The 14,077-nt window shown below is 39.4% G+C and overlaps 1 protein-coding gene across 2 annotated transcripts in view; it reads left to right on the forward strand.

Moving 5' to 3' along the window:
- hdac11 (histone deacetylase 11) overlaps positions 1 to 14,077 on the forward strand; it is a 120,723-nt gene that overhangs the window by 62,433 nt on the left and 44,213 nt on the right. For both annotated transcript variants that reach the window (XM_078543462.1, XM_078543463.1), the window contains exons 7-8: positions 1,125 to 1,201; positions 9,070 to 9,132. In XM_078543462.1, the coding sequence (XP_078399588.1) occupies positions 1,125 to 1,201; positions 9,070 to 9,132 (140 nt within the window). The remainder of the gene's footprint in view (positions 1 to 1,124; positions 1,202 to 9,069; positions 9,133 to 14,077) is intronic.

The following is a 14,077-nucleotide window of genomic DNA, read 5'->3' on the forward strand; positions in this document are numbered from 1 at the left end:
CCCAGATTAACAAATCCCCTTTCAGTTGTGATGGAAACAAATCGATTTTACTTTTCAAGCACAATGAATTGGGTAAAATCATCATGTTCAGAGGCAGTTTATTGATATCATAAAATTTTGGTTAGTTTTGAAGAGCTATATTTGATGCCTAGCACCTTTGCAACATCATACATCATTTAAGAACACCAGAGCAGTCTAGAGAAGTCCACAGTACTGTGGTGGCTGTATTTGTATTAGTTCCCAGTATATTTATCGAAAGATTTTTTTGGAAACATGTTCAAAGTAGCTCTTAAATTGTTCAAGCTGCCTTATTCTAAGTTAAGGTGCAGAAATGTAATTTTAGTCTGCCTTCTTTTGAACATCCCTGTATTAAACACATGTTCAAAACAAGTTAGGAGCAGAACATTCAATAAATATTTTTGGAATACTAAAAGAAGGAAGAGCCTGCATTTATAATAGTGTCCTTTATGTCCAAAAGTGCTGCACGGCCACTGTATTACTTTTGAACTGCACCCACTCTTGTAGTGAGAGAAATGCTGCATCTAATTTGTGGACAGTAAGGGCCCAAAGATAGCAATGAGATAAATGAATAGGTAATCTGCCTTTAATGATGTTGGTTGAGTTCCATGGGAGCCTTTGCCTCCATCTGAGAGGACCGACAGGGCCCCAGTTTAAATTCTCCTCTGAAAGTATATCTCCAACAGTGCTGCCCTCCCTCAGTTAAGCCTCGGAGTGCCAAAACTTATGTACTCAAGTTTTTAAAGTGAGCTTCTGAGTCAAGCTGACACCTTACTACATTTAAATAGCCTATAATGTTTCATAATCATCTGTGACTTCACTATGCATGAGATTATATGGTCATCTTTGTTCCATGCATAAAAGCATTGCTCCATATGGCTATCCACTTAGCTCTTGTTTTTTTCAAAAAAAAGCAAGTTTATGATATCAAACTGCTAATAGGCTTATTCATTATTCCTAAACTCTAAATTTTACAGCTAGTCATCTCAGTTGATTTAATTATTTTATGTTAAATATTAGCTTGTACATAGACTAATTATTAATTTTTTAACCATTGTTATCAAGTTCAACTTTATAGGCTTTAATCATCACTTTCCTTCTGTTAGGTGGTGGCTTTCACCATTGCTCAAGTGAACAAGGAGGAGGATTTTGTGCTTATGCTGACATAACTTTAGCAATTAAGGTGAGAATGTAGAGTAAATAATAGTGAAATTTTGTATCTGACTATAAGATACTGTAAAGCAAAATGTAAAAACTAATTGCCTTTATAAGGTGCAACTCATTACTTACAGTTAATTATGACTATAAAATATATTTCAATGATTATTACAATATAAATGTTATTGATCATCTTTAAGTGTAAATTCCTCAATCTGACAACAGCCTGAGGGAAAATTATGTCTTCCTGGATTGCATTTTTTAGCTGTTTTGTTGAAATGAAATTAATATTATAAGTAATAGGAATACATTAATTGGTTTATTCCTGTAACACTAAACAGCTTAACTATTAAAGAAAACACTTTTCATTAAAATTAAAAAGGGTTTAAACGGTTTTAAAAACTTGCATCCTCATATCCTGTCATCCCTATTTCCCTCTAATAAGCTATTTATCGCAACAAAACAAATTTATTGCAGGGGGGATGTTTCAATCAAAATGATCCATGTCCCAAACATTATCATTTTGCTGTTTGCTAAAGTTAAATTGCCCTTAACCTCTTGCTTTTCAATGCATATATAATTTTTTTTTAAAGGATTAGCCTGGACATTTCTGTAAGTGATGTTATCATACATGCTTAATCCATTTGTATTGAATTCCTCTCTGCTATGTTAATAGAAATACTAAAATATTTTAAATGAATAACTGATTGCTTCCGTTAAAACCGTGGTGAGGAATGAGATTCATACAATAACATCATTTAACATTATTTCCAGAATTTCTTTAAATGTGCTATCAACACTGATAATATGTCCACTTCTTTTCATTTTAGTCTGTACATATAATGAGCAATGATCTGAATCTTGTAACTTTTATTAGATGATTGCCACTTTAGGACTGCATTTCATCTTATAGTATCACCTTTTTTCACAATCCATATGTACATTTATTTTTGCTGATGCCATCCTGAACCATTTTCCTAGCTATTTTCAGGGGTGGGTTGCCGTTGCCTTCCACTGTGCTGTTGGTTTAGTCGCTGACAACACCACAATTGCAATAGGTAGCATACTGGGTTACAGTGATACCAGTGGCAGACCTGAGATCACGCTCGGCAAGGGAAGATGTGAGGCCTCCCATTTCGCCATCCAGTGAAATCCTCATATATACAAGCTGGTAACATGAAAAATAGGAATGTGGAATGTATGAACAATGAACAGGAAAGAAAAGCTAGGGAACCTAAAGCAAGAAATGGAAAAGGAGAAATTAACCATCCTAGGGAAGTACAATGGATAGTAATAGACAACTTCATGAGTGATGAAGTGAGAATGATATACTCAGGAGGAGACAGAAAGGAATGGGGAATAGCAGTAGTGCTAGACAAGGAAGCGAATTGTGAGTCAGTTAGACTGATGCTAGTGAAACTACAACCAGTGGACATTACTATCATTCAAGTGCCCATAAGTGAACATCAGATGAGGAGGTTGATTAAGCATATGACAGAATTGAAAACTAATTTAACAGGAGAGTGGGAAGAGCTATGTGATTGTTATGGGAGATTAGAACAGGATTGTTGGAGAAGGAAGTGACAACAAAGGAGTAGGACCATATGGTCTTGGAAAGAGAAATGAGTGAGGCCAAAATCTGGTAGATTTTTGCAGAGGAACAGGACTCATGTTAACAAACATATGGCTTAGGCATTAAAGAAGATGATATACATGGAAATTTTTTTAGAAACCAGTAAAAAGTAACTAAAACAAAAGGACGAAATTAGAGTATAATAGAAAGCTAGCTAGAAATATAAAAACAGATAAGAGTTTCTAAACGTATTTAAAAAGGAGAAGAGTAGCTAAAGTGAGCATTGGTCCCTTGGAGGGTGAGACTGGGGAATTAATAATGAGAAACAAGTAAAAGGCGGACACATTGAACAAGTATTTTGTGTCTGTCTTCACTGTAGAAGACACAAAAACATCCCAAGAATACTTGAAAATCAAGTTAACTTAAAGCAATCACAATCATTAGGGAAAAGGTACTAGTCAAACTATTAGAACTAACAGCTGGCAAGTCCCCTGGACTTGATGGCCTGCATCCTAGAGTCTTAAAAAGTGGCTGCAGAGATTGTAAGTGCATTGGTTGTGATCTTCCAAAATTCCCTAGATTCTGGAAAGGTCCCCAGGACTGGAAAATTGCAAATGTGACTCCTTAGGAGGGACACAGGAAGCAGGAAACTGTAAGCCAGTTAGCCTAACATCTGCTATAGGGAAGTTGCTGGAATCCATTATTAAGGAGGTAATAGGACATTTAGAAAATCATAATGCAATCAAGCAGAGTCAACGTGGTTTTGTGAAAGGGAAAATGTGTTTGACTAATTTATTAAGAGTTCTTTGAGAAAGTAACAATGAAGGGGAATATGTAGATGTGCTGTACTTGGATTTCCAAAAGGCATTTGATAAGGTACCGCATCAAAGGTTACTTCACAAAATAAGCGCTCATGGTGTAAGGGGTTATATTAGCATGGATAGAAGATTGCATAGCTAACAGGAAGCTGTACGTAGGGATAAGTGGCCACTTTCAGGTTGTCAAGCTGTAACTAGTGGAGTGCCCCAGGGATCAGTGCTGGGGCCTCAACTATTAATGATCTATGTTAATGGCTTGGAAGAAGGTACTGAATGTATGGTGGCTGAATTTGTTGATGATACGAGGATAGGTAGGAAAGTAAGTTGTCAAAAGGACATGGAGTCTACAAAGGGATTTAGATAGGTTAAGTGAGTGGGCAAAAATTTGGCAGACGGAGTATAATGTGGAGACATGTGAACTTGTCCACATTGGCAGGAAGAATAGAAAAGCAGTATGTTTTTCAAATGGAGAGAGACTGCCGAACTTGGCAGTACAGAGGGATCTGGGTGTCCTGGTATATGAATTACACAAAGTTAGTATGCGGGTACAGCAAGTGATTAGGAAAGCAAATGGAATGTTGGTGTTTAATGCAACGAGGATCGAGTAGGAAAGTAGGGAAATGTTGCTGCAGCTGTACAGGGCCTTAGTGAGAGTGCATCTGGATTACTGTATACAGTTTTGGTCTCCTTACTTAAGAAAGGATATAATTGAATTAGATGCTGTTCAGAGAAGGTTCACTTGACTGGTTCCTGGGGTGAAGCATTTATCTTAAGAGAAAAGGTTGAGCAGGTTGGGCCTCTACCCATTAGAGTTTAGAAGAATGAGAGGTGATCATATTGAAACATATTAGATCCTAAGGGCAATGGACCGGGTAGATGCTGAGAGGATATTTCCCTTTGTGGGGGAATCTAGAACTAGGAGATGCAGCTTAAAAATTAGGGGTCTCCCATTTAAGACTGGGATGAGGAGAATTTTTTTCTGTAGAATTCGCTTCCCCAGAGAGCAGTGGAGGCTGGGTCATTGAATATGTGCAAGGCTGAGTTAGATAGATTTTTGATTGGTAAGGGAGTCGAGGATTTTGGGACAGACAGGAAAGTGGAGTTGAGGCCAGAAACAGATCAGGAATGATCCTATTGAATGGCAGAGCAGGTTCAAAGGGCCGAATGACCCTAACTCCTGCTCCTAATTCTTGTATTCTTTTGGTAGTATAATGGTAGAATTAATGTATCTTGATCAAGGATATATATGGAGGAGAGAGGCTACTTGGTCATTCTTTGTTCCGCTATGCAGGGAGAAGCCTATTTTCTCATTACAGCAATGTTTCTACTTCCACTTTTCCTACCTGGAATTTTTTTCTTTGTGTTGAATACATATTTGTGTTCTTGAGAACTTCACAATTTTAGTTCAAAATGTACTCTACACTGATTGGAAACAGTTGCCTCCTTGTCCTTATCTCATGGTTTAGTTTGAAATGGCATTCTGTCTTTATTCATCCTTATCACAGAATCTTTACAGTGCAGAAGGAGGCCATTCGGCCCATCGGGTTTGCACTGGCTCGCTGAAAGAACATTCTACCTAATCCCACTCCCCTGCCTTATCCCTGTAACCATGCACATTCTTTCTTTTCAGATAGCAATCCAGTTCCCTTTTGAATACCTCAATCAAACCTGCCTCCAACACCTTTTCAGGAAGTTTGTTCCAACTCCAACTCCAACCACCCTCTGGGTAAAAAAAATTTTCTTCACATCACTTCTACTCCTTTTGCCCATTATTTTGAATATGTGCCCTCTAGTTCTTGATGCTCTGGAGTGGGAACAGTTTCTCACTATTTACCCTGTCCATATCCCTCAGGATCTTGAATACCTCTATCAAGTCTCCCCTCAGCCTTCTTTTCTCGAAGGAAAACACACCCAGCCTCTCCAATCTATCCTCATAGCTACAATTGTTTATCCCTGGAATCATTCTAGTGAATCTTTTCTGTACTCTTTCCAAAGCCTTCACATCCTTCCTCAAGTATGGTGCCCAGAAGTGGACTCAATACTCCAGATGAGGCCCAACTGGTATCTTATACAAGTTTAACATGACCTCCTTACTCTTGTACTCAATGTCCCTATTAATAAAACCTAGGATACCATATGCTTTATTAACTGCTCTCTCAACATGCCTTGCTACCGTCAATGACTTATGTACATATACTCCAAGGTCACTTGTTCCTGCGCCTCCTTTAGAGTTTCTCCTTTTATTTTATACTTTTTCTCTACAATCTTCCTACCAAAATGAATCACCTCACACTTCTCTGCATTGAACTTCATCTGCCACTTGCCTGCCCAATTCACCAATATATCTATGTTCTTTTGAAGTTCAAGACTATCCTCACCACAGTTGACAATGCCTCTAATCTTCGTATCATCCGCAAATTTTGAAAACATGCCCTGCAGACCACAGTCTAGGCCATTAATATATATCAAGAAGAGGCAAGGGTCCCAACACTGACCCCTGGGGAACTCTACTATAGACCGTCCTCCAATCTGAAAAACAACCATTTATCCCTACCCTCTGTTTCCTGTCACTCAGCCAATTTCTTATCCAAGTGCCTACTTTCTCTTTTATTCATTTATTTTTTTTATTCATTCAGGGGATGTGGGCTTTGCTGGCTGGGCCAGCATTTATTCCCCATCCCTAGTTGCCCTTGAGAAGGTGGTGGTGAGCTGCTTCCTTGAACTGCTGCAATTCATGTGGTGTAGGTACACCCACAGTGCTGCCCTGTTAGGAAGGGAGTTCCAGGATTTTGACAGCAACAGTGGAGGAATGATGATATATTTCCAAGTCAGGATGGTGAGTGACTTGGAGGGGAATTCCAGGTGGTGGTGTTCCCATCTATCTGCTGCCCTTGTCCTTCTAGATGGTAGTGGTCGTGGGTTTGGAAGGTGTTGTCGAAGGAGCCTTGGTGAATCCATGCAGTGCATCTTGTAGAACCATCTTGCTCTGTGTTAGGCATGACCAACCAGCGGAGAGCTTTCCCCCTGATTCCCATTGACTCCAGTGTTGCTATGGCTCCTTGATGCCACACTCGGTCAAATGCGGCCTTGATGTCAAGGGCAGTCACTCTCACCTCACCTTGGAAGTTCAGCTGTTTTGTCTATGTTTGAACCAAGGCTGTAATGGGGTCAGGAGCTGAATGGCCCTGGCAGAACCCAAACTGAGCGTCAGTGAGTAGGCTATTGCTAAGCAAGTACCGTTTGATAGCACTGTTGATGACCCCTTCCATTACTGATGATGGAGAATAGACTGATGGGGCGGTAATTGGCTGGGTTGGATTTGTCCTCGTTGTATACGGGACATACCTGGGCAATTTTCCACATAGCCGAGTAATGCCAGCGTTGTAGCTGTACTGGAACAGCTTAGCTAGGGGTGCGGCAAGTTCTGACGCACAAGTCTTCAATATTATTGCTGGAATACTGTCAGGTCCCGTAGCATTGCAGTATCCAGTGCCGTCAGCCATTTTTAGATATCACATGGAGTGAATCGAATTGGCTGAAGACTGGCATCTGTGATGCTGGGGACCTCCGGAGGAGGCTGAGATGGATCATCCATTTGGCACTCCTGGCTGAAGATTGTTGAAAATGTTTCAGCCTTATCTTCTGAACTGATGTGCTGGGCTCCTCCATCATTGAGGAAGGGGATATTTGTGGACCTTGCTCCTCCAGTGAGTTGTTTAATTGTCCACCACCATTCATGACTGGATGTGGCAGGACTACAGAGCTTAGGTCTGACCCACTGGTTGTGGGATCGCTTCACTCTGTATATCACTGCTGCTTATGCTGTTTGGCACATAAGTAGTCCTGTGTTGTAGCTTCACCAGGTTGCCACCTCATTTTTAGGTATACCTGATGCTGCCCCTGGCATGCCCTCCTGCACTCTTCATTGAAACAGGGTTGATCCCCTGGCTTGATGGTAATGGTAGAGTGGGGGATATGCCAGCCCATGAGGTTAAAGATTGTGTTCGAGTATAATTCTGATGCTGCCAATGGCCCACAGTGCCTCATGGATGCCCAGTCTTGAGTTGCTAGATGAGCTAGAAGTTTGCTCACAAGTCTATTGTACCATTAATCACTTTGTCACCCTCTTTTCAAAACTGAGGCAGCCCATATTTTTCCAATCTTTTTGTGTAATCCAGTACTCCCACACCAGGGATCAGTCTTACCTCCCAAGTTTGGAATCCCCTGTGTCTGAGTGACAGGGCCATATGCAGAGTGCAGAGCATTGTATAGTTTAATTATAGTTCCTTGCTTGTAGTCTACTATTTGTCTTTTATTGGCTGGTATTCTTTTTTTTTTGATTGCTATTCACACTATCATTACATCTATTTAATCCATATCAGCTGTTTGAAAATCAAAATTCCTTTTCAACATTTTATTTATTCTAGAACATTATAGGTTTAACATAAATAACTGAATTTAACCAGTTGAGACAATCTAGTAAAATATTCTGTACCAGTTGATCTGTCTCTGTTACTTGAGTAATTTTGTTTACAGTAAGGCTGAATCTGTCCCGATTTGACTCCTGTTTCTCAGTGTTGGGCCAGTAAAAGGGAAACTTGTGCAGTTGCCAAGATCATCAAAGTCTTATGCTGGGAATAGCTAGTTAGCGCTGATATCCCACACCGCACAGAAATAACAGATCATTTTTTGCACGATCATCTCATTAAAATAATTTTATTTAGTTAAAATTGTAATTATTATTGTCAAATGTCAGTAATGCTATAATGTGCTTTTTGTTGAATGGAACTAATGAGATAAGGTAGGACAAGGAGAAATCTTCTGATGGAACAAGATCATATTCTCTCAGTGACAGGTGTCAAGTGTCCACAATCATCTGTCATTGTTTGGAGAAAGGGAACCGTCTTGTTTTATGGTTTATAATGCTACTTGTGCCATTGAACTGTAACCAGGCTACCAGTATTATACCTGAGGCAGCGCAGCTGTGAATGCTGCAGTAAGCATTCACTGTGCGTAATAAAGGCTTCATGACACATCACGGTTAGGAAATGATCCTGGTGCCCTGATGTACATTTTAGTGGACAACTTCACATCTCTGCAAAAATTCTATAATAGTCAAATATTTTAAACATTTTTTGAAATTGCTTGTGTGGAAGCACACATTTGCATTTCTACTTTTATAAAGCAAGCTTCTTTCTGCTCCAAGTTTTTGTTGGACGTCATATTTATATCCATGTTTCCTCTAATTTCAAATCCAAGTGGTCACTTGAGTTTGAAAGTATGTGGCAAATGTGAGAGTATTTTTTTTATTATTAATTGGTAACAAGATCTCATTGTTCCACTCTGCCCGGCACCTTTTGTTTAAAATTTTTTGCATTTCGTAGATTAACAGTTTCCTAATTCTTGAAAATTTTTTGACGTTATGTGCAGTAATTCTAAATGTGTCATTTGCAGCTATATTTGCTTTGCTCGAGTGTCATTATGACTGTAATTTTGTTGCAGTTTTTGTTTGACAGAGTGGAGGCAGTGTCTAAGGCTATGATCATTGATTTGGATGCACATCAGGTAATTTCCCACAATCATTTTATGTTGAAGTGAAAAATGTCGTCTTTTTCTTCCTCCTGTTTTATGAACAGAAGCGTGTAATTGACTGGCTGATATAATTACATTGCAAACATTCAAGCCAGAAATGGACTGATAAGAAGCCAAATGATTTGTATTGTCACAAATGGTGTAGATAACTTAAGCATTCTTCAGAGTGTAAAGTAAATACTTTCTTATACAGCAGGCTACCTTGTGAATTGATATAAGAAAGAAAGTTTCTCATTGTGCTACTGTTACTGTAAAATCAAATGATTATCCTTTCCCCAACATTGGATTCCCCAAGCCAAAAAAGAGCATTGGTATATTTTGTGCTTCATTTTTCTGGCAGTGACTGTGTAGTTAGTTGATTACTCACTGGGAGGCATACAGTGGTAGCTTGGATTGACTTGTTGGCGGAGAAATTTGATGGACCTCCAAAGCGGGCACAGAGTCAGCAGACAGCCATTCTGGCTTTAGATCTCATTCAAATGCTAGCAATCAGCAGTTGCAAGCTGCTGGCAACAAAAGGGTATCCTACTGCAGCTCACTTGTTGCGGAAGGCAGGCAATTGGCTGGCTGTGAGTTGGCTGGCAGATCAGGTCTGTGGTCGGCAGAGTGGCAATCCAGAAAGTATAGGAGGGGTCAGGAGTTTATTTGTGGAGCCAGGAGGGAATCTCCTGCTTCTCCTAGGCCCATAAAAATAAAAAAAAACACTAAATTACATGGCGCTATTTTGAGCTGCCTCCAGCAGTTACTTTAAGTATTGCTGGTGAGGCCACTCAAGGTTTGGTACAATTAGGTGGAAAATGCTCAGCCTGTTTGTACCTGAACCTAACAACAGGGTTCTACAACCAGGATAGAATGTCAATTTTGCATATTTAAGAAGCTTTATGCCTGTTTCAAGTGGGCGGGCTGCTCCCCCATTTATAAGCCTGCCTGAATTGGACATTGTGAACCTCGGTCATCGGTGGATTTTCAACTGCTGGCTGCCCATTTTCAGTCATAAATTAGCGGTGAGAGGGGGCATGTATTTAATTCTCCCCATTATTCCGAGTGCTGGTATTCAGCACCTCCGCTCTGTACTTTTCCTAGAGGGGGTGGTGAGCTAAGGAACCCACTCTGTAGGGAGAGCAAAATACTGTAGACGCTGGAAATACTTAGCAGATTGGGCAGCATCTGTGTAGAGAGAAACGGAGTTAACGTTTCAGGTTGATGATGAAAAGTCATCCTGCCAGACCTGCTGAATATTTTAAGCATTTTTTGTTTTTACTCTGTAGCAAATTGTGCTCACAAATTACCCTCGTTTTAACCCAAAGTAGGTTGTGGAATAACAGGCTGAGCCATTGCTTCATTTAGATTTTAGTTAACTTTTTTTCTTTAATTTAACCAAAGCTCAAATTGCAGCTTTTCAGAATATCAACTATTGTTTATAAAAAGAACATTAAGCAGCAACCCATAATGGGGACATAATGCTGAACTACATTGTTAAATCAGTAATGTATAGGGGAGGTCATACTGAAATTACACATTGATGTGGCCGTGCCTTGAGTACTGTGTACTGCTTTGGTCAAGTATATTCAAAGGCAATATTCTAGCCTTGGAGGCAATTCGGAGAAAAGTTGCAAAAGTGATTCTCAGTTTCATGAGAATTCATCACTGAGATTGAACAGGAGAGACTGGAGATTTATTCTTGAAAGCATATGGCAAATCCCGGATGTCTTTTCAAGATGAACCATAGCTTGGGTTGGCATTGATGAAAGAAGAGTTTAGTGAGATGTTGAGAAATGATCTTATAATTCATTGAGTTATCATTTGAAGAACTGTGGGCATTCAAGATCTAGTTTATTGCTGTCTTTCTTTCCTGTTGGAGGTCCAGGCTAAATTATCTTCCTTATCCTGGGTGTCAGGAAGAGATTTTAATGTATATAATGTTATTGGAAATTATTTTTTAAAAATAGAGGTTTAGTCTGTGTGTGTGTGTTAATTGGATTAAAGCCAGCTAGTCTGGGTGCTTTGATGTATAGCAGTTTTGAGGTGTAAACAGAGGTAGAGGGTATATTTGCATTTTGTTGAATAGAGCATTCCAGAGTGGGAGTGAAATCTTGCACCTAGCTAGAAGACAGCAAACAATGTTTAAGTTGCTAATAAAATTGGTGCTATGAAAGGGATTCAAAGGGCCTGGTGATACAATGAAAATTTACATTCAAAGGGGAAGGCTGGGTATAACAGAAAGGGGTTTTGTGTGTACAGGTCAGAGGCATGTAAGATCAAAGCCTGTAAGCCTACAACTGTCTGCAAATAAACCAAATTGAAAGGAACCTCATTTTGAATTCTTAAGGTGAAAATGCTTGGCCTGGTCTCTGTTTACGTCTATTGGTTGTTGTTGCCTTAGTGGAGATTAATTTGGGAATTTGTTAAAAGTTATGATAGCAGTAATTTGTAGCCATATGTATGTGTTCAATTTGTTGTAAAATAATATATGTTTCATTTGGTTTAATATATAAACCTTTTGAGACTGGTGGTTTTATTCCTGCATTTAGAGCTGCAACTTAAAACATACCAATTGAAAACATAGGTTATGACAGTTGTTTAAAGTTTCCCCCTGGCCTTTTAAATAACTCAGCCTATACAAACTGCTGGGGGCTCTTGATGGGATAAAATTTATAATTCCTTGATTGGTTTGGAATTGGTGAATCTTAAGGATACAAGTACGTTAAGCAGTTTGAATTCAGGAGTTGGTGAGGTATTTTAGAAGTGGTGAGACTGCAAGATGACTTTGGCAATTGTGAAGACTTGTCTGGGAGTGGAAGATATTACTCTGATTGTGTTGGAAAAAATAACCAAGGGTAAGTTAACAGATTGGCGGATAAGTTAAAATTGGGGTTACCTGCGGGTGCTAGGAAATCAGATCTAATTAAAAGTATAGCACAGTATCTATAGTTGGAAGTGAAGCTTGACACTAGTGAGTCACAGCTCGAGGTAGTGAGGCTTCAGTTACAAATGAAGATGCTTGAATTTAAACAAGCAAAGGAACTGAAAAATCTTGAATTAGAAGCAAAGGACAGAAAAATGGCTTTTAAGAGGGAACAAGTAGAAAGGCAGGAGAGAGAGGGAGAGAAAACAGGAAAGGGAATTAGAAATTGTGAAGATTGAGAGGGAGGAAAGAGAAAAAGAGCGAGAGAGAGAATTTCCAACTGAAAATGTTGGCAGTTGAAAAGAGACGCCACCATGCGAAAAAGGACTTAACTGCAGAGTGGGGAGATGTTTACATTTATACAAGCTCTTCCAGAGTCTGAGGAAAAAGATATTGAAGCATTCTTTATTTCATTTAAGAAGCTAGCTAAGCAGATGAAATGGCCACAGGAAAACTGGACATTATTATTATAGTCAAAGTTAGTGGGTAGAGCGGATGAGCTATATGCTTTGCTCTCAGAAGAAATCTTGGTGAATTATGATGTGGCAAAAAAGGCTATCTTGAGTGCATTTGAATTGGTTCCTAAAGCAGACAGGCAGAAATGTAGGAATTTGAGAAAACAGCCTGGGAAAACTTGTATCGAGTTTGAAGGAGTAAAACAAAGCATTTTGACTGGTGAATACGGGTGTTAAAAATAGAGACAACGTATGCAGCTCTTAGGGAACTAATTCTTTTGGAAGAATTTAAAGATTCAATCCCTTCGGCAGCGAGAACTCGTGTGGGGGAACAGAGGGTTGATTCTGCAAGACAAGCCGCAGGGATAGCTGATGATTTTGAGTTAGTTCATAGAGCTAAACCTTTTTTCCGTCACCCTTTCAAATGGGAAAAGGATAGAAAGTGGGAAGGTGAAAGGAAGGTAGGTAGTCAGGGAAGAGAAGGAGTAGCTGGAAGCTCCCAGGAAGTATTTTCTCAGAATAAAAAAGGTGCTGAAGGTAGAAGTGACATATATGAAAATTGAGGTTTTTCATTGTAACAAAGTGAGGCTCACAAAGTCAGTGTGTTGAAGGTTGCAGGAAAAATCTGTTGGAATTATTGGGGTACAGAAAATCTCTGGAAGTGAAAGTACTGTGTGTTCTGAGGTTCAGGCACAGGAGAAACCACTGGTTTGTGTACAGGTGAAATGGAGATTCATTGCTAGGTGAAGAAGTGGGAATGTGTTCACAATTTATCCAAGAGAATTCTGAGGAGCAGGTTGCAGAAATGTTTAAAGATTTTGTATGTGAAGGGAAAGTCTTTCCAGGTGTACAGGATGGAGTAGGTAAAGATCTTAAAATTTTAAGAGCACAGGGACAAGTCAATCCTTAATGTTGTGGGATAGTGATATTTGTTGTTCAAAGGGAGCATTTCAAGAGCAGGTAATAATAATAAGTGGGGTTCATGGAGATGCTAAATCTATTCCATTGTGGAAGGTAAAATTAAAGAGCAAATGGAGGACAGGTGAAGTTATAGTTGGAAAATATAGGTGGAAAAATTGCCCATTGCAGGGGTTCAGTTTATTCTGGATAATGATATAGCTGGATTGCAAATGTGGGTGATGCCTATGGTAGTTGAGCAGCCTGTAGAAGTGTTTTCAACAGAGATGTTACAGAAGGAACCTCCTGGATTGTTTCCTGATTGTATTGTAACGAGATGAAAGGCTCATTGGGAAGAACAAGATAAGCAAGAAGGGCAGGCAGTTCAAAGGCAAGAAGAAGCTGCTGAAATCCAATTAGCTGGCACTGTGTTTGATAGCATTGTTCAGGAGGAAAGACTACAGGACAATTTAGCTGAAGTGTTTAACTCAAGGAGGTTAGTGAGGTTACAGAAAAATGATTTGCAATTAAAACAGTTAAATCAGAAAGCTTATTCAGAAACAGAAGCAAAATGCATTCCAGAATGTTATTACCTTCAGGTAAATATTTTAATGAGAAAATGGAGGTTGGATCATGTCTCAGAAATGAAAGCTGGGGAGAG

Source organism: Cetorhinus maximus, chromosome 6, assembly GCF_964194155.1.
Source record: "Cetorhinus maximus chromosome 6, sCetMax3.hap1.1, whole genome shotgun sequence".
Lineage (NCBI taxonomy): Eukaryota > Metazoa > Chordata > Chondrichthyes > Lamniformes > Cetorhinidae > Cetorhinus > Cetorhinus maximus.